Here is a 21,662-nt window from a genome sequence, read left to right as displayed (position 1 = left end):
TAATCCACTTATTCAAAAGGTAGAACGGCGTTCATTGGGTATTAGGTTTAACACTACAAATGTCTGTTTCTTGATGTTCAATCTGGTATTAAGGTAGCACATAATCTCTGAAGTCTTTAGTTCTTACATTGCAGTAACATTCTCCGGTGGACTTATTACAAACAGGGCTTAGATTCATTCCAATCGCACATTGACACGGACCACAGACTCCAATGCTTGAAGCTCCAAAGAACTTGTCTCGACACGGAATCTCCATACGAACTTCACAAAATTCACCTGGGGAAAGATTGAAGTTAGTAACAGCATTACGATTTCATGATCATGCATTTGGAGCGCCATACAGCGGTTATCAGCTGAGAATTGAAAGAGATTTGCATTTCCTACGCTACGCGATTGGCTTAAAAAAAAAATTGCGCCACTTTGTCATCCATTCAGAAGTCCATGTAAAACCAATCGTGACTCGCTTGCACGAAGTTTCCCGCGCTTTCCATCAGCTACATATATCTGCTTCAAGTTTTGACTGGTTCACTGTCCAGATTGTCTGTGTCGTTTGTTTGTGATTACGGACACAGACAATCCAATCCTTGGTTTCTGATTGGGGGAGGCGCGGTGGCCTCATGGTTAGTGCGCTCGTCTCCGGATCGAGCGGTCCGAGTTCAAGCCCTGGCCGGGAACATTGCGTTGTGTTGTTGGGCAAGACACTTTACTCTCAGTGTCTCTTTCCACCCTGGTGTATAAATAGGTACCGGCGAACTTAATGCTGGGGTTGACCCTGCGATGAACTAGCATCCCATCCAGGGGGGAGTAGAAATACTCCTAGTCGCTTCATGCTACTGAAACCAGGATATGCTCCGGCCTGATGCGTCACTTGGCTCGTATGCAGACTTCACCTTTACCTTAGCTTAGTTTGTGATTGGTTAACCGGTTTTGGTTTCAAAACACTCAATTGAAAACTGATCTTAAAACAATACACTGCGTTGAGTTCTCTGTTGGCAAAATTTCTCAAGAAAAGATACTAACGATTGTAAAATGAAGATTAGTGTAAGTGATTGTAATATTGACAAATATGAAAGCACAAAACTAGAACAGCCTTCGTTATGCATACATACGTAGAGTAAAAACTCCCTGTTTAGAGAATTTCCACCGTATCTACGAGTATGTCCCAGTGGTATGATTTCCACCATAGATCTATTCAGTGGGCCTGTTGGTCTCAACAACTTTTTCGAGCTAAATACGTAACGCCAGCGTTCAATTCCAAATGAAAACACGAAAAAGTAGCAGCTGTCGTTCTTCTCCAAAATACGAAAGAAATAGTTATTTCATGTTGCTGTCGTGCAGAGGACGGCAAAGAAATGTACAACAATGTATAACGCACGTGCACAGACATTGTTTTACTCATTAAACCTTTCGGTGGTGGCTTTCTCGTCGCCGTTGCCGTCGTGGCTGTAATGAGTACCCCCCTCCCCACCCCTTGTTACCAAGTGAATTTAACTGTTATCCAATTGTCTCTCACCCGTGTACTGCTTTGGACAAACACATTGGAATCCTCTCTGTGTGTCGGTCTTCTCACATCTCCCATGCCGACAGGGCTTCAAGGAACACACATCCACACAGTGCTTGCCGACATATCCCGTGGGACACACGCACCTATAGGAATCAAACTCCTCTTGGCATGTGCTGTAGCTAGGACAGGGGTTGGAAAAGCAGTGACTCGGCATCTGAGTTTCACACCCACGTGCAGTGTTGTGGTTTACACCCGCATTAATGTTGATTTCCTTACTGCCTATAAAAACACCTGGAGACAAACAAAATGACAAGGATTTGAATGGGTTCTCTTTAAAATCATCGACACCTCTTTTTTGGGGAGGGAGGGAGGGGGGGGGGGTTCGTTTAATAATTAACCAGTGTATCTTTCATAGTGTGTAATGTAGCTGTATTTGTATCGTACAATTTTAGTGTAAAGTAGCTATATAAAACACAATGTATAAGTGTTGCAAGTAGTGTAAAGTAGCTGTGTTGTATTGCAAGTTTTCAAGTTGCTGTATTGCACTGTTAGTTGTGCAAATATCAGTATTGAAAGTAATTTAGCTAGCTGTAATATTGCATAAAAATAAAGTTTATTATTGTTAAAAAAATTCTTGTTCACAAACCTTCTATGCAGCCTCTAAATCCCCCAAACACAGTAGACGTTGTAGAATTCTTTCTTGCTCCAATAAAAAACTCGCTGACACTTCCAAGATCTTTCCCGTTCGATGAGGCAACTCCTATTGAGTAGATATAGTCCACTGTGATGTTAAGGGAAGAGTCGGTCCACAATATGTTCACATGATGCCATCTGGTGTCATTAACGGCTATGTGAGGAAGTTGCAGAACTAGTAATTCGTTGTAGTTGTACATAAGTTTTCCATTGACCACCTTAAAAACACAGAATTAAATGAAAATAATTACAAAAGACCCAGTAAAAAAGGGCTTACAATGTGATGTATTTTTATTTATAGCAAAAATCAAACATCTTTGTGTTGTGGATCCACGAGGCAATAGCCGAGTGGATCCGCAGAATGTTATGACAAAATTCATTCTCAATGACAGGACAGACGTATGAAAAACTGACGTCAATTTGTTTTTTTACGATAACAAACTGTCAAGTTGTCCGCTCTCGCTTGGTGCCGCATCGCATAAATTATAAATCCATGTGTCTGTCCGCCTTTTGACAATGACAATTAGCCAATAAGCGCGCGAGAATTTCTGAAGTTATCGTAAAAACCAGAATAAATGTGAGTAACGTGGCCAATCAGAGAACGGCATTCGTGATAGAACGCAGGTAGCTTTGTAGTCGCTAAGTGTGTACTAAAAGTATACAGATTGGGGAACTGATAACTCTTTCTCAAACCAATAATACATCAATTTTAAACAAAGGAAATCATGACGGTGACGGTGTAATTCTTGGATATCTGATATTAATTAGCATAGATTTCTACGAGTTTATTTCTCCGTTTTCTCCTTAGGGTTAGTTTCTATTGAGAAGATCTATCAAACACGAAAGACCGTGTTTGACCACATTTCCCAACACCTCGAAGTTCGTCAAAAATACTCCGCTACTCGTCGTATTCACAACTCTCTTCTCGGTGTTTGGAAACGTGGTCAAACACGGTCTTTCGTGTTCGATATATTACATGAAAACCTACCTTGAGCACAGATGACGAGGAAGAGAATGTTGTTTCAACCAAGGTGCCCGATGGCTTCGCTGTTCTGAATCTCAACGAGAAACTCCATGGAAGTGTAACTGTTGCTGTGTAAGGCACGCGTTTATAGCTCTGGCCTAAGAACCGCTCGGTTAATTTCATAACTGTCAAACAAGAAAGATGTAGCAAGTCAATGTGAGTTAGTTTTTAGGGTGGCAATGCAACTTATGAGCATGCCATGACGACTGAATCTTGCATTTGTCCGTAAAATAATTATTACATGCCTTTGACTTGAAACACAGAGGCTTCAAGTTTAAGTCCTCCACTTCAGAATTCAAGTTGGTAAGCACAACTGAGCTGGTTTTTTGCCTTCAATGTACATAACTTTGTCTAGCTGTATCATCCAATTGAAAATTGCCCGATCCTTTGATACTAACCAGCATCAAAGAATAAAGGAGCTACGTCACGGGTTTCCGCAACTTGAAAAGTTTAGCCTAAATTTTTCAAGTTCATCGTTTGTAATCTGTGTTAATCTTCTCCATCCTTAGCCATGCTTGTTCCTCTGTGGTTTATTATTATCTCTTTGGCGTTTTTCTATCCTAGACTACTATTTTGTACACAGCCAAAAAAAAAAAAACACTCAAAATGCCTTGATTAAGCCCCTTTAAATGTATGTTTATTGCTCAGTTAAAGGTGCCACATTTTCACCTCAACAACATGTGACTTGCATGTGTTTATTAACTCAATGCGCCTCTTGATTACCTGTTTCACAACGACTTCCACCATAACCCGGCGGACATGTACACTGCCGTGTTCCAAGAATGTTGGCACATTTGCCTCGTTGGCAAGGTTTATAAGAGCAGGTATCTCCCATGGCTTTGCACTTTGCTGATGTTCCATTCTTGTACAGCGGACGGCTCAGGTCTAGAAACTTGTGATCAATGTAGACGTTTCTAATACAGCCGATAAAGTGTTGGTACTGGATAGGAAAGTCAACTGGTATTTGCAGTAACCCCCCAAGCAACAGTGGGCCAGTGAGATCCAGTGAGCTTCAAAAAAAAAAAAAAATAAGTACACTGTATTAGTATTATGTTAGTTGAACAAAGCACCCATTGAAGTACTTACATGTAGGAAGTCAAAGGACTGCTTGCACTGAGAACTTGCTTTTCACCAGTGTAATGTACATATGTACGAGGCCATAACAAGTAGTACTTTAGAAAATACTACTTGGAAGACCCTGCCACACCCTGCCCCTAGGTCCAACCCCTTACCGTTTTGTGCACCATTTTGACAGAAAAGGTACCCTTTTCATGTGCCTTTAATTGAAAAAAGGTGCCCTTTCACATACTCTCATACCTGGCCCATGTTATGAATCAATCACACCGAAAAAGGAAATCTTCTTGTCATTTTCATGTAGTGCATAGAAAATTAAATGACACAGCCATAATATGCGTCTGTTCGAAATACTTAAATTTAAGTAACTAAGTGACAGATTTCCCTACCCTTTCATATACCTCAACTTGTGAAATCCCTACCCTTTTATAAACCTAAAGCCTGAAAAAGGTACCCCCTTCAGGCAGAGCCTCCCTATGTAGACCATTACAAGGAGTGCCATAACCTCCATCTCTCCCCCCATCCCCCCCACCCCCCTCCAGTTTCCATAGCAGATCTTCTTTGGTCTTGCCATGGAAGTTTTGGCTAGACTAGCTCTTGCCAAGATACGAACCATCAGGCCTGACCAAACTTTCCTTACATGCCACCAAAGCATACAAAAATGGTATGATTAGATGTAGATGTAGGCAAGAAACATGTATGTACAAAGATTTGCCATTCCTACATTGATCAGTGTAAAATGCAGACTGCAGACGGCTGTTTGCAAACCAGGGGTAAAATGAAGACTGAGGGTAAAATGCAGACTGCAGACTTTTACGTACATATGGTGGTATTTTCCTTTACTGAGTTCTAACAGTAAAAAGGGTTATTCAGACTAATTGTAATGAAATTCTGCGCTCCGGTCGGCCTGCATAGCGCCCCAGTTTTGCTGAATATCACTCCTGTTAACCTGAATATCACTCAGGTTAGCCTCCAGGAATAATGCTTCAGTTTGCTTGTTAATGGCTACATGTAGCTCTCAGTGATGGAAATGGCACAATGATTCAGTTGAAAAGTGTGCAGTCTACATTTTACCCTTAGTATGCATTTTATTCCCATTCCACATAGTGCAGTCTGCAGTCTGCGTTTTACACTAACCAATTCCTGGATTTTTCAAAATGGTTGAAATGGAAATACACACACCTGTATGTCTCTGTTTTATCCTTTCCTTGCAGCTGCTTGGCTGCAGCACAAGAGAATGACGCTGCTTTTGTTCCAAAATTCAGTGCTACTGCCAGTTTGCAGTCGTCTACAATGATAATTCCAGTCTAGAGAAAAATAATCCACTCCAGTTAGAAGTGTTTCAGGGAGGTGCTGTGGCCCCAGATCGAGTGGTCTGGGTTCAACCCTAGCTGGGGACATTGTGTTCTGTTCTTGGGCAAGACACTTTACCCTCACAGTGTCTCTCTTCTCCACCCTGGTGTATAAACGATTACTGGCTACTTTAAAGCTGGGGGTAGCCCTGCGATGGAGTAGCAAAAAGTACATTGGATGTATATTACCGCATAAATTCTTTTATGATTGTTTCTAACTCTTTAGTAATCTTTTCCTGCCTTTTTTCCCTCTGGATGACAACAACATGTTTAAATAACAAACCCTTCAGCCTTGAGCAATATGCTCAGCAAAATCTCTCCTCAGGCTTTAATCTAACCTGTGCTGCATTATTTAGAAGCCTCACATGTACCTATCGTACAATTTAGCTTCCTGAATAGAAAAGTCTATGGAAACATCTAGAAAAGCCATTACATTGATGGAGGATGGGTACATGTGTATTTCTGGAGGGCTTTTTGTACTGAGGATTCTGGAAGTGTGGTGGCCTTGAGGCTAGTTCACTCAATGGCTGATTGAGCAGTCTTGGTTCAAGTCCTGGCCAGGGACATTGTGTTGTGTTCTTGGGTCATACACTTAACTCTTGCAGTGCCTCTCACCACTCAGGTATATACATGTAAATGGGTACCAGTGGATTTAATGTTGAGGGGTTACCCTGTGATGGACTAGCATTCCATCCAGGGGAGTAGAAATACTCAGGTTAGCCGCTTCATGCTACTTCAGGTGCCAGCCTTATGGGCCACTTGGCTCACCTTTTGTGACTGAGACTGGGGTCTAGGGTCAACTTTCCAATTTTTTGGGACAAGTGAAAAATGTGCATTCATTAAGTTACAAAAATCAACTTTGGATGGCTGTAAATACACAGGAAACCCAACACACTCTTCATTAATTTGCCACCGGTGACCTACATTGAATAGGCAGACAAAATAGGACAAACACTTAAGTATTCTGCACCATGCGACAACCTGTCTTTAAAACCTTAACAGTCCAATCCAAAATATGATGAAAATTACAGCACTCAGCTTTCAAGGAATGAAATATGATTCATTGGATCATGAAATGGACCGATAGCAGCACACTTTATAATGCTTTCTTGGACCTTGCATGCAGTCACGTAGAACAGACATCTTTATGTTGAACTTGGATTAAATTTCATTGCATGAATTCTTGGGCACTCATCTTCAGATAGAGATCTAATGCAATGTTTCATCAATGATTAAACAAACCACCCAAACATCTATGATAGCAAGATCTGAAATCAACTTTGAGATTGCCTGTTAGCTAATGCTAATATTTTGTTAGACATTAATGAGCTATTTTCGCCACCACATCAACAGAGATCAAATCCTTTAAGTTTATCTTCAACAACATTGGTGTTTTTGTCCTTGTACACTGCCATATAAACCAACTCTAAATTAAGACAAAAATAACAGGGAAAGTTTCAAATGAAAACAAATACACTGGTTTTAGTGCTGATAACCCCTGAACTAGCAACATGTGAGAGGCAGAAATCAAACACCAAGATAAACATATAACTTCCAACTCAATCTGAAAAATACTTCAAATGCTCAAGCATCAAACAGTTTTAACTTTAAAACCGCTGCTAACCAAAATTGTACAAAAGGACTGCTATAATTTTCTAACCATAATCAAAGTCTGTTTCTTGATCATGATCTTCTCAAATATAACTAAATTTAAAACTACTGAAGTACATTTACAGAAAAAGCCCACCAGAATGAATGCACCTACTTCAGTCTTGTAAAAACATGTAAAGTGTAAGGCAAAACACATTATTTGATAAAATATTTCAAAGATTGACAAGCACTTAATGGTACCTAATTATGTCCTACATTCTATTCATGTATAATATTTTCACAAATCTTGAATAAACTGTGCAACAGGACGAAATGAGAGTTAATAACATTTTTGATCAGTTTCAGGCAATATTTTGCTAGATTTAAGAATGCTCTCAGTGGCACATGACACCCAACTGAAGTGAAATTAAATTTTGAAAAAAGGAAAAAAACTGCTGAAATGACATAAATTTGTGTTAAGGGAACTGGAGTCATGTTACATTGTACTAAATGTTTCACTTGTAAGAAATCAAGTCAGGTCGCAAAACAATTTTATTTTTGGTGTATACATGTATCTTATCAGACATAGCAGATCAAAAATGCCCTAGTAAAGCTTGTCAAAACAAACACATGGCTATCTAAGGGATTAATCTTTCTCTAGATTTCTCTCTCTCTCAAGGATTAAATGCTTGCCTGAACACATAGGCCTTAAAAGTGACATACCTTACACATCTGTCACTACTTACACCCAGATTCCATTCCTGTGTTATTCTAAATAAAAGCTCACTGAAATAACATTTTCTGACTAAAATGTAAACACAAATTCTAGATCAAAGAACATTTGGAAGGCATTTCGTTATTTATGTAACAGTTTTCAAACAGGGAGAGATACAGTAGTTTGACCTGCATGGAATTCACAGCTTGTAAAAAATTTAGGTTTAATTAATTATATACCCAAAAATATCCTTTAATTAAACGAATTTATATAATTGCTTTTATTACTTCCTGTCCAGGATGATCAATTTAATTAATTACACTATTTAGCAGTAATGATCTTTGATCTACCAACAGTACAAATGGAAAATTTGAATATTTCAATTGGTCTGGATTTTTTCAAGTTTCAACAAGCAATGATAAAATAAGTGCAAGGTGTATAAATGAATCTGGTCCAATAATTTAAAAGGGTAAGAGAACTTTGCATTTAATTTGATCACAAAAATACTACTGTATTACATTGTATATCAAAATGAACTGCTGCATTGCACACCTCACAGTAATCATTCTGGCAGCTGTTACTTTCAGGAAGAATACTGACAACTTTTGGAGGTTTTGCTTTCTATAAAGAACAGTCAACTTTTGAAAGTACTTTTGGTATGAGCACCAAATTTATAACTATAATTACCATATCAGGCTAGCGAATATTGTTCTTCAAAACCCATGGGTCATGCAAAATTTTCATCTAATTTAACAGGTCCCATAGTCTATTTTTTTATTGGTTATGTGCATCTTGCAGTCTCAAATTCTTTTCACAAAGCTGTCACGGACGGAGTCTCGATTTTTTGCAAGGCAGAGAAAGACTTGAAGTACCAATTTGTTTGTTTGTTCATTTGTTTTTATAAATGACATCTGAGTGGCGAGAGGCACTGTGCAAGTAGTGTCTTACCCAACAACAAAACACAATGTCTTTGGCCAGGACTCAAGCCTGGACCACTCGATCAGGAGTCGAATGCCCTAACTGTGAGGCTACCGCACCTTCCACATTGTGTATACACATTATTCAAATAACTGTATGGAGAAAACTGGGTTTCACGTGGGCTGATCTGTGATGTACATACAGTATGTGCATTTACTCATAAAATGTAGTGCAGCTGTATAGTGTCATATTGTGCGTCTTTAATTAAGGGAATAAACCTGGTATCATACCCTGTTTTCAAAGGCCACTTCCACTTTATGCCATTTGCCATCAATGACACCACCATTCACATTGGACGTAATGGTAACAGTCTGTGAGAAAAGTGAAAACCGAAAGCGTACTTGTCCTTGCCACACCTCTACAGCTATAAAGTCATGTTTACCATCATAGCGGCCATTGAACAGAAGCAAACCACTGTGCTCTGTGGTTACAAATTCCAACTTGATGTTTAGGCGCCATCTTTGCTTCAGTGCTACAGGAGAAACCCAAGGAAAAGTGTTGTAAATCTGCAAGTAAGCATCTGCAAATGTGTTGTACCAAGCTAAGGAAAACTCAATTAGCATTATTGTAACATTTCTAGAAAATGTGTGGTTCCAGAAAAACATCCACAGCCAGACCAAGAAGGTTTATTGGAAATCAAAAGGGGAGGGAAAGTATGAACCCAAACTGGAATTTCCAGAGGGATGGGAGGGGATTTCACACCAACCCTCCATGCGAGGGCTAAGGATATACTGCATTTTCTGAAACAACACGAAGTACTGTAAACTTACCTGGAAATGTGCCCTTGTCAACTATCACACAATAGACATCTTGAGCTCATAATCTAATTGTCAAATAAGACATGGTACACGTACATGTTTTCTTTTTCTTAAATAATGTGTGGTTCCAGAAAATATCCATACCCACCCCAAGAAGGGTTATACAAGGGGACGGGGTTTTCAACGGCCAAACTTCTTTAAAGGAAAGTGAACCAAAACTGTAACTTCCCGAGGGATGGAAGGGGGCGGGGGTCAGACAAAACCCCTTCCAGGAAGGGGCTTAGATATTTTCTGGAACAACACAATGTAGACTTACCTGGAAATGCGATAAAAGATCCCTTTGTGAAACTACGTGTTGTCAGCTCACACAAAGATCCATCAATGGCATCGTCATCATGACACTGACATGAGAAGCCACTCCCTTTAGAATTTCTACAGAGTCCATCATTCCTACATGGGTTTGACTTCAGATGATTTTCCGAGGGTTCTGCATCAGTGGGGCATTTACTCTTTGACATGTCTATCTCACAGTTCACCCCTGTCCTTCCAGGATTACAAACACATGAGTAACTTGCTTCGACGCTTACACACTTCCCATTGCTCTGACAGGGGTTTGAATAACAAAGGTTTAAAGGTGTGTCACAATCTTTCCCACGGTAGTCTGAGGCACAAAGACACCTGTAGGCAGTTTGCACTCTGACTGTACGGAAAACCACCTTTAAGGAGCTGTAGGTATCAGATCTGTCAGTAAAGTCAGTGTAAGACAAGCAACTTTTTCTAGATTCTAGAAGTGGAAAGTTGCAACTCTCTTTGACACAAAGAGTGTCTTCGAACGGAAGGAGAGTCAGTTTGGCTTTTTTGGCAATCTGCACCATATTTAAGTAGATCAAATCTCTAACATACTGAGGGTCGTAAAAGCCAAAGCGGTTACCACTGATGTCAACCTTGTAAATAGTGAGCCAGATCTTCAGTTTAGAAATATCATCCTCAAATCGAGTCTGAGCCTTAATAATCTTGGATTCGATGTCAAACAATGTGACCTGCGTCGGATCACAATTCACAACATTTGCGATACCCTCAACAAGTTCCTCATAAGATGAGTCGAAGAATCCTCTAATTGTCGCATCGTAGATATCAAGGGTTAAACTGCTGTTCAACATCTGGGGTGTAACAGATGTTACTAATATCCGTCCACTGGCCCTGGCAGAGTATTTTCCATCAGAAACTTGCACAACCATTGTAACTGGTTTCCCGGTATTAAGTACAGTGGGACTTATCACAAGTTCGCCTGTTGTTCTGTTTAGAAATACCCAGTCGCCTTGAGTGACAGACTGGATCTGATACAAAAGACGATCAGATACATCTGGATCGTATGCAGGGATTTTAAAGTTTGGCTGTTTTGGGAAGTTATCATCCTTAACATTGATCACCATGAAGAAATTCTGGAGTACAGGTTGATTGTCATTAACATCTATTAACGTTACGTTTACTCTCGTGTCCACGAAGAATGGCGAGGATGTTGCTCGAACTTTAAGGATGTATTCGGACTTTGTTTCATAGTCTAACTTTGTTCTGGTCTGAATCAAACCATCCCGCTGAATGACGAACATCAATGGATCATTTCCTGAAACAATGCTGTATGTTATCGCACCCCCCTGAACAAGATCTTGGGACACAGCTTTGACTCTCACAACATCAGACCGCTCTTTTGCATCCTCCTTGAGAAGCACAATGTACGGATCTTTTTCGAATTTTGGCTTACTGTCACGAACATCTTTTAGCGTGATCTTGACCTTCACAGATGACTTCATTGATGGTCGTCCTTTATCAGAAGCAACCACAGTCAACTCATATTCTGGAATTGTTTCACGATCAAGTGACAACAATGTTCTTATTACTCCTTGAGTGCTGTCAATCTGGAAAGCTCCGTCACCATCACCTAAGGTTAGCATATTAACAGATAACCTTATAAACATACATTTATAGGTAACATGTATGTACTGTCAGTACATTTGCACTGTAGTATTAACCTTCAAACTAAGACTCGAGGCAAATGGACTAACTTGTCACCAGAACTTGTTCAATCAAACATGGCTTCCACATGCCTAAACACTCCCTATAATTCATGTGGACATGCACAAACTATACTCAGACTCTGTGTTTATGTCATGTAAACCAACACCAAATATACCACACATACAAAAACTACACACCACTGCAGTGGGGTACTGACTACTATTAAAAACTAGATCATTAGATAATGCAATTTTAGAGGTTTCATTGGCTTTTCCTTTTACACAATGTATGGACAAGATAGACTTAATAATACATACACTATGTAGATTGTGGGTACATCATACTGAAAATTAAAATAGTAAACTTACCATCTCTAGCAAAAGAGTAGATGATAGCCTTGTTGGAGCCCTCGTCATCATCAACAGCAGACACTTGCAACACTCTAGTACCTGGGCGTACATTTTCGAAAATTGATTTCCCATAGTTGGACTGCAAAAATCTTGGTTTGTTGTCATTTACATCTGTCACTGTAATATGCACATTTGCAGTTCCAGATAATTGCGGAGTACCCTGATCTGTTGCAATCACTTCGAACCTGTACTGAGCTGATGTTTCACGATCCAAGGTTTGTGCAACAGTTATCTCGCCTGTTTTAGGATTGATTGTGAAATCTTGTTGTGACTGCCTAATAGCATAAGTGAGTTTAGCGTTCAAGCCTTGATCATTATCAGTTGCCTTGACTACAAGAACCCTGCCTCCCACTGCAGTAGCCTCGCTAATCCTTTGTCGATAAATTCTTTGCTGGAAAATGGGCTTGTGGGTGTTTGAATCTGTCACGTTGATACGCACTAAAGCAGAGCTCTCCAATTGATTATCCCTTGCCTTGACAGTCAAGGAATAGAACTTAGTCTTACCATAATCCAGGCGGCATGAAAGGGTTATAACACCGGTGTTACCAGATATTCTAAAACACCTTGAATTTTGATCAAAGGTATACATGATGTTGCTTTGACCCAGATCAGGATCAGTAGCTGTGACACGCAGAATGGTTGTCCCAAACCTCGCATTTTCCTCTACAGATTCATAATAAACTGGCTTTGAGAATTTCGGTGGGTTATCATTAATGTCACCAACATTTACAGTCACTCTTGCTCGATTGCTTAAAGGAGGTTTTCCTTTATCCTCAGCCTTGACATGAAAAACATAACGATTGACCACCTCACGATCTAATTTCCTGGTGAGGTACAAGTCGCCAGAGTCCTGGTTAATGCCGAACGGCAAGTTAGACTCCACTACACTGTAAACAATCTGCTTATTTGTGCCATCATCGTCGTCAAAGGCCTGGACACGAGTGAAGGTGTGTCCAACATTTTCACGCTCTGAGACCAACTCTTGAAACTCTGAACTGACAAACTGTGGAGCATTGTCATTCACATCCTCAAGATATATCTCCACTGAAGTTTCATTATAATTTGGATATTCACCTTTGTCTTGTGCCGTAACAAATAGCATATGCACAGGAAGATACTCGTAATTAAGTTCCTTACTCACTTTGATCTGTCCATTGAGGCGATTTATGGAAAAAAGTCCCTGATCATTACCACTACTGAAGCTGTAAACGACCACAGCATTGCTGCCAAGGTCATTGTCTGATGCGCTTACTGTCAACACAAGTTGACCAGGTTTAGTGTTTTCAGGAATTTTGGCCGTGTACTCTCTCTTTGAAAACTGCGGCACACAGTCGTTTACATCCGTCACTGTTATTCGAACAGTAGCTGTGTCAGTTTTAGGTGGGGAACCACCATCGCTTGCCTGGATTGTGAGAGAGTACTCCTGGACACTCTCACGGTCCAGTGCTCTGTCTACAGTTATAGACCCAGTGCTCTGGCCTATACGAAAGACACTGTTTACACCTCCATTGTTAGTGATGCTGTATTGGATCTCTGCATTTGAGCCGGTGTCCAGATCACGAGCACGGACATCAAGAACGGTATCACCGACGAAAATATCCTCTGGTATAGACTTACTGTAGGAGGAGGCTTCAAACTTGGGTGCATTATCATTAACATCGTCAACAATAATCGTCAGATCTGCCTCGGCGTATAACGACTTGTGCTGTTCGTACTCGGCTTTCACACGAAAATAATGCATCGGCATTTTTTCGCGATCCAGTGAAGCAGTAGTTTTAATTAACCCGCTGTCAGCGTCGATCTGGAAAAAGGACTGGCTGAGCAGATTTTGCGACGCCTCCATATTGTATCTAATTTTCCCAGCATTGCCATTGTTCGTATCTTCCGCTCGAATGGAACTTACACTCGTTCCTACATTAGCATCTTCTCGTATGTGAGCCGTTAAATAAGAACTGGAGAATCGTGGAGCCGTTTGTTGTATCCTCCGACGAAATCGCCGTACGTTCTTGTCAAAACGATTAGCGTGATTATCAATAAACAACTTAACTCGGGCAACAAGAGGTTGTTTATTTCTTCGTCCATGTTTCGCGTTTTCCGGAAATACTAAATCCACCACTAGCACTCGGTCTTGAAGTTCACGAAGAGATCTTCGAAGAACTAGATAATCCGATTTGGCGCCAATTCTAAAATACTTTCTCCAAGGCGTTTTCCTAAGTTTAAGCGATGTTGGATTCATGAGTGGTTCTCCCGTGTGAAGAATGATGTCTCTGAGTCGCAGGACACGGGTTCCGATCGGAGCTGTCCGCGGCAGATTTCGTTGTGATTTTCTAAAGCAATTTTCACCAAATACAGACACAGTCAGTGGTCTTAAAACCCTTTCGGAAGAATTATAAATAGAAGACGACTCTACATAAACTGTGAACGGATTAAGCTGTAGAAACCCGCAGTTTGGTCTATGAATCATACGCACTAAGCCATTTGTTGAATCAATAGAGAGAACTTGAAGAGTTGTTTGAATGTCAATGGTTGAAGTTTCGATAGCATAATTCGTCCAGCCAGTTCGACTTAAATTAGCTAAAACACTTTCTGGCTCCGTCGATGAATAAATATTAATAACTCTGCAGTCCACTTGCTTGAAAAACCACAGGCATAAATGTACAATAAAAGCCAGCCAAACACAGTTGAAGCGAGCCATTTGGCGGTGAATCTGTTGTCACAGTCACAGAATCAACGCTTGTCATAAGACAAGTCGAAAATCGCACGTTTCCCCAATCACAGCGATAAGTGAACAAGACTCTGCACTTAGCGGCTCCATAAACTCGACACTAGATTGGATTCAGTCCTCATCTTTGAAAACACCACCAAATATCTTTGATCTTTCGGTTAGTTTGGTTCGAGTGTCGGCAAGGGGTCTAATTTTCTTTGAGTGACAAGTTTGATTAATTTCAGCATCTAATTGGCTTAAGTTAACCACGTGACCTCTTTATCTAGCCGCGGTAAGTCAAATAAACTATTCGCTTTTTGCTCAAAACATTCTTGTCTCTTTTATTTACAAACAAAAGAACCGCTTGACACTGTAAGAGATATAACTACCACTACTACACTTTTATTTTGGCAGGATCTGCAGTTTGAAGTAAGTGGAGATTGCCTTGATAAAAAAAATTTTCGAGACCTTTCGGCGAGGAGGTTAAGAACAGCAGAAGACTTTCATGCGGAATTCCACAAATTTTGGGAGTAGACAAAATCGGAAGAGCAAGACAACTGCTTACATCAAATGTAAACTTTGAACAGTGCATCCAAAAATTTCAGCCCTCCTACGTTTAAAATTCAAAATATATTTCAGATTTATTCGTCCGCGATTGACTTGTATCTCATATCTCTGGTCCTTTTTTAACTCAAAATAACAAATACACCACGCGATAGGATCGGATCGCAAAGCAGTTTACTTGTTGAAAGATGGCTAATTAGCGAAGCGACGAAGACGTGCTCGAAAAACGAAATTATTCGTGGCTTTTCGACTCAGTCTGGCTTGATACCACACAAGATTGAAGTTCTGTTTTTTCTTTGCATAGTGGAAAAATAGAAACAAGGTTTTACGCGAAAGTCGGGCACAGGAAAATTGTCATGACAATGAATTAAACGGAACGGATGTAGCGATGACTGAAAATACCTGAGTGGGAGTGAATTGAATCATCGAGCAGAATTTTGTGGAAACAAGAGCTTAAAACATTTTAATTTACATGCGATGTAAAGTTATGTTGAGAGGACTCCTGCCCTGTAAATATCCGCCCTTGAAAAGCAGGCAAAAACTTCTGCGCTGCCGGATAAAATATTGAAATTATTTGTTAACTGGTGAAAAAAGGCGACAAAGATAGTATTTTACTTTGTTAGACTCTAACTGGATCGTGAATATATCAAAGAAAATTAATTCAAGATACTTGACAGAATGAAAATGTAATTAATCACTTAATAAACATTTGTGAGCTAAATTGAAGAAAACGGATACTTTGCCCATGAAACCGGAAATACATTCTGCAATATCAGGAGTAAATTTGCATTTTATCATCATTTGGTTATTTATGCGAAGTTTAATAAAATGAAGCAACCACACCTTTGTGTATTTTCCGATAGGAATCTTTTATAAACCGTCTACCGACTGAACTTGGCGGACAAAAATATGAAGGCTGATTTAACTGAAACAATAGCAGATGTACTTTCCCTCGGCAGTGAAAGACGAAATGTTTTACAAACCGCCGATGCTTCTTCTCCCGGCCTAGTTATGTCTTGAATTTCGTTCACTGATCCGTTCGTTCGCCCATCTATTTCTGTACCCAAATGGTGTCGAAAACATGATAGGGTTATATATCGTATCCTTTATAAACTGATGTTTGCACTGTTCTTCCGAAAAAGAGTTTACCTCAAGGAAAGATTCTCTCACGTATTTTTAAACAATAAATTGAATACGAGAATCGGAAAAGGTTAAACCTCATAAAGCGGGAATAGATTACAACATAATTTCATAAAGCCACAACGGACAATGTGAGTTTTCTGTTTTTGAATTGTTTCAATAGTTTGCGTTACCTAACAAAATTCCACGAGTGTTTTGTAAGCAGGAATTTCAAAAACTGCTCCGAACGTGAAAGAGTCGAAAATTAAATACTGAGATTGAACAATCGTTCAGTCATTTTCGTGGCTTTACTGTGAAATGCAGCTTTATCCCTTGTTTTCGGCAATGTTTAGTGAATTGAATTAAACGGATGTTTTGACGATGAAAACAGGAAAGATTTATGTTGTGGTTCGTACAAAAAAGCCATGTATAAATTTCCATTCATTTTTGAATGTAAACGATATATTCAATCAACCCTCTTTTCTCTTCTAGTTCTATTCAACAGTATGGCCACTCCTTTGTGTGTTTTTCTTCTTTGTTCTCCGCAAAGCCTTCTTAGCTCTGGTTCATACGTCGCGCTAAGCAATGGGCGTGTCGAACTCAGTTGCGAGGAATGGAAAGTTAGGAACGCGACTGCAGCTCGCTTTTGAGCGCTACTGTTGGTCGATAGTTGATTCAATGCTGTACAATGCTTATACCCGTGTCGAACTCAATTGTTCTGAACTCAGTTCAATCAAGTTGGGGACGACCATTATTTTTTTGCGGGGTTGAGTAATTTCAAAAAAAGAAATTACCATTGTTATTAAGTTTCATCGTTAAAAAATGGTAATTTTTTTTTATTATTTCTGTAAAACATATTTAAAGTCTAAGTCCATTAGTAATGCCGAAAAGGTATTATTATAAGAATTTTAAACTAATAAAGCTTAGTGCTATAGCAGGACAAGACACGAAAAAAGTCTTGACAAGTGATGATGTAACTTTTACTTTCGCGGCTAAAATTACAGTTAACATTTTTTACGGCTTCCTAACGGCTAAATTTTTGGCTTGTTTTACGGCCGGCTAAAAGTTTTGCTTTTATCGGAATTTGAATCATAAGGTATTGAAGTTTTATTTTGAGAATTTCTGTTACTATACTGTAAGTTCAAAGCTCGTTTTCTGAAAACGAGTTATTTCTGCTTTTGAGAAAAGATGTTTTGAGAGGGATTTAATTTGTCCAACTGAAATTTTCAGGATTTGTTGTTCTGGGCATGAATAAGTTTTGTGTTTTAAGCATGGAACTTTTCCATTCAGTGCATTTTGTCGAAGTTATGAAACTTGTGCTGGATTTTCTGTGTCAGATTTAACTGGTCACCATTTTATGCGTTTCTAACTTTTCAAAAGTCTCTCTGCTTGGAACAGCAAGCTATTAATCTTCTTTTAAAATTTGTAAAAATTATTCCCTCTGATCAGTTCTTGTAGGAGTTATTTTTTCTCAAGGAAGCCCCGGCATACCCCAGCAGGTGGCAAATTTAATCAGCCGGTGTCAGTTAACAATACAGTTCGAGGGTACAAAAATATTTTTTCATAATCTTTGGTCTTTAAGCTTTCTAAAAATGTATACTTTGCCATGGTTTGGAATTAAATCTTACGACGAGAAATTAAAAGTTTGAAAAAATGGCGCGTTTTTAGGTTAACCCCCGCCTTAACCCTATTGAGATACACTGATATCCTAAATAATGGAATAAATTTACGCATCTAAAATCTTAATTAAGTTAGGTCGAACTTTAGTGAAACATTTAATTTAGTTGTCAAACGTCTTGTGATATTTTCTGTCCGTGACGTGGTCTGAGTTGCATGGGAAATGCACAAAGTTATGCAATTTACGATTTAATTACTTGTAGTAAAGCCCAACATCAATGGCCACTAGTGTCTTATATTCTGCACTGTTTCCTAATTTAAAACCGGCTGACTTGTCAGAGTTGACTGCGTTCATTTAATTGCAAAAGTTAGAGTGCAAATGAACAGTAAAACTTGTCAGGTTTTTTGGTGCTTTTAACGTACTAAACGGAACCTTTGTATGTTGTTTATATACTTTCTTTCCCTTTATCGAAGGATCGAATAAATAGTATAATCTGATAACACCGCGGGTGCCAATGTCTGTTCTCTGGTGTCCTGCTGTAATAATGTAAAAAAAGAAAATGATTTATGCTTCATCTCGAATTAATTAAATTCTTTATTTGTAGACAAAACAACGCATTCACAAACGGAAAAAACAATTTATGATTTACTATTTTACCTCCCTCTATAGGACAGAACACAATATTCAAATATTTTAAAAATATCCTAACCCCAGATGCACCGAGATTTGTAGTTCATTTTGAAATTCCTTCCCTGTTTCAATAGTTATCGGCTGTTTTGCACCAGTAGAGCGCCTTAGTTGACAAGATAGCCGAGAACGGGCCTGGAACAAGGCAAAATTTGTACATGTTGCAGTATTGTAGTGGCAACAAAAAAGAATGAGTAAATACGTATTAATAACTATGATTTGCCGCAAGAATGTCGCGGACACACCCATTGTAGACTACCTAAGTATCCTATCACTCGATTAGCTTCCGACACAGACGTTCTTTAGGCGCGCCAAGCAATCTTCTTCCTCCTCATAGGAAGATTGCGTGACGAGCCCAAAGACGCGCAGGAGGCCAACGATTAATGTTAAGGGGCATTCAGATCCAGATCTTTCCCTTTCGAGTCTGCCTCCAGCGCAATTGTGCTGGGCTGGGAAACCTGACAGGGCAAGCATCTGATAAAAGTCATGAAACCTAACCACAGTAACCTCCAAAATTGGTTTCTTAATTTTCTACCTTACAAGAGTTTATTTTATATGATGTCTTTGTTTTGTTTGTATTTGTTCTATTACTTACATCTTTCAGGTTGTTTGACCAAACTGACTCCGTGGCGTCATTCCACGAGTTGAAGAGAGAAGACGTGTCGACCGTTAACAATCCATTCTGATCACGTGGCTACACCATGATGCATGTAGTACTTATCTCTGATTGGTGGTCACTTGCGCGCGCAGACGCGGCAACTCATAATCAAGAAACAGCCAATCAGAGAAGCTGCACGGAATTGAGTACTGGTACGTCATCAGATGTGAATGTTTAGATTCAAGTCGAGCCCTCCCGCAGAAGCAACCTCGTTCGTCAGGGTCGTCTATCTTGTTAGAGGAAGAGCAGGGACCCTGGGAACGAGTTTGCAGGGCAAGAACTGCGATGGAATTACAAAATGAGCTTCTACTGGAGTAGTCCGTTTGTTTAAGGCCACCTTCTGAGAGGGGAATTCCTTCACGTCGTAGTCCCTTTCTTGGAAATTTGTTACCGTGCTATGGACGAAACGTGCAGCTTTTTCGTAAAAATATCATCCAAAGAAAAATGGTTATTATTTTATAATTTACTAGCTCTTGCTATAGCTCGATCAAGGATTTGTTTAGATTAAAGTAAAGGACTAGAGTAGCAACAACCTAGTAAATTGTGCGTTATTGCCTTACTGCCCCGTCCACTCTACGCTAGAGAAATTTGAAAACGCAGCTTTATTTCTACCGTTAGGCCTACTGTCCACACTAATCCGTCACGAACACGGAGCTTTTCGAAAGCCGCGCTCTGCAGCAAACCGGAGGAGTTTGAAAACGCTGGCTTTGCATTTTGGTGTGAACGGAAAACATTTGCAAAGCGGAGCTTTTCGAAAACGACGGCGTTGCGATTATCATGTGACTTCTTTGCCCGAGTTTTGCTCAAACACAAATCCAAATTGACCGATTATTGGTGCGTTTTCGAATTCTCCGACGTAGTGTGGACAGAAAACATTTCATGCGTTTTCGGAGTTAAAACTCCGTTTTCAAATTCCTGCAGCATAGTACGGACGGGGCCTTAGATAATTTTGCTTTGCACCGACAAATGCTCAGAACTTGCTATAAAGAATATTTATCATTGTTGAGATTAAGTAAAATTTAGAATTTGCGAAGTAAAGTGTTATAGTAAAAACATTATTAGTCGGCTCCTTTCATGTTTTATCCCGGGTCTTTTGTTAGATGTGTTTGAAATCGAGCCAAGCTGCGTACACTTCACACGGTAAAAAGTTAATAACACTTTAAAAAAAAAAAAACTTTATATTCAGCAAACAATCAATATACACCAATTGGGTTATCGGGCTAAATCTGCCGACGAAACGCAAATAAAAGATTCTTTTCCTTTAGTGACAACTTTCGCAGTTCTGTTTTTTAAACGGAAAACAGATGAAGTAGTCATTTCAAGCGAAAAGCAGCTTGTTCGCTTGTTTTCCTTTGATAATTAACGCCGCTGAAAAATGGCGAGAACCCTCACATGCCGTTTTGAAGTTTGGAACAAACCCCAACTTCAAGGGTTGCGATAGTTGAAGCCGAGATAACAAGGCGTTATCATTTGAAGTGCGATTAAGAACCGGAAAGCTCATCTTAGTTTGCTTTTTTGCAAAACTAATAAAGCTCTCTGTCCGGCGAGTAATCTGATTAACAAAGTCAAACCTTGAGCTATTCCGGCATGTCATTGTCAAAAATGTAATTAAAGTGTATATAATTTTGAGTCTTTCCAGGTAAAGGATTTTATCAGAAAAGGCTTTAAGTGTGAATTTGCTTTGCGACGCAACATTTGATATTCTTGCTATGGCAACGTGTTCATTTTTTTGCTAGCGAAGTTAAAGAAGAAAGGAAAGCCAACTAGTTTTGTAGTTAAGGTGAACACTCGTTTGACGAACTATAAATTAAACATGGAAGTCGGAGTTCTGTTTAAAGGGAAAAGATACACAGTTAAGCAAATACTATAAGGCGATTTCGAAGGTTTAAGATAAAGAGGTAATCTGGATTAAACGCAAATGTTTTTAAAAAAGATTAAAATCCCGAATAGCTTATACAACACATTTCTCAAGGTTTATCGTAAGTGCTAAGTCGCGAATTTTGAACTTTAGAAAATATCTATAAATACCAATATGTGACTACAGAAAAACGTGCTATATTCTTGCTGTAGGAACAAGAAAACAAAACTAAAAAAACTTCTTGGAGGCAGAAAAAGGTGATTCTTTACAGCTTCTATAATATATTTTTTTTCAGGGGTGCGTGCCAACACTTTTAGTAAAGCAAAGAACATTTGCGAAA

At 39.4% G+C, this 21,662-nt stretch overlaps 1 protein-coding gene across 1 annotated transcript in view; it reads right to left on the bottom strand.

Moving 5' to 3' along the window:
* LOC110041116 (cadherin EGF LAG seven-pass G-type receptor 1-like) overlaps positions 1-15,032 on the bottom strand; it is a 36,821-nt gene extending 21,789 nt beyond the window's left edge. Inside the window, exons 1-9 of the mRNA XM_089275826.1 lie at positions 12,073-15,032; positions 10,005-11,627; positions 9,161-9,402; positions 5,478-5,602; positions 3,945-4,231; positions 3,186-3,346; positions 2,151-2,415; positions 1,514-1,795; positions 128-276 (exon numbers count right to left, since the gene is read on the bottom strand). Of these exons, the coding sequence (XP_089131952.1) occupies positions 128-276; positions 1,514-1,795; positions 2,151-2,415; positions 3,186-3,346; positions 3,945-4,231; positions 5,478-5,602; positions 9,161-9,402; positions 10,005-11,627; positions 12,073-14,809 (5,871 nt within the window). The 5' untranslated portion in view covers positions 14,810-15,032. The remainder of the gene's footprint in view (positions 1-127; positions 277-1,513; positions 1,796-2,150; positions 2,416-3,185; positions 3,347-3,944; positions 4,232-5,477; positions 5,603-9,160; positions 9,403-10,004; positions 11,628-12,072) is intronic.
* Positions 15,033-21,662: the final 6,630 nt, after the last annotated feature.

The sequence above is a fragment of the Orbicella faveolata genome, unplaced genomic scaffold (assembly GCF_042242905.1).
Source record: "Orbicella faveolata isolate gen_17 unplaced genomic scaffold, um_ofav_v1 contig_4, whole genome shotgun sequence".
Classification (NCBI taxonomy): Eukaryota; Metazoa; Cnidaria; class Anthozoa; order Scleractinia; family Merulinidae; genus Orbicella; species Orbicella faveolata.
This window is presented reverse-complemented; position numbering and strand designations above follow the sequence as displayed.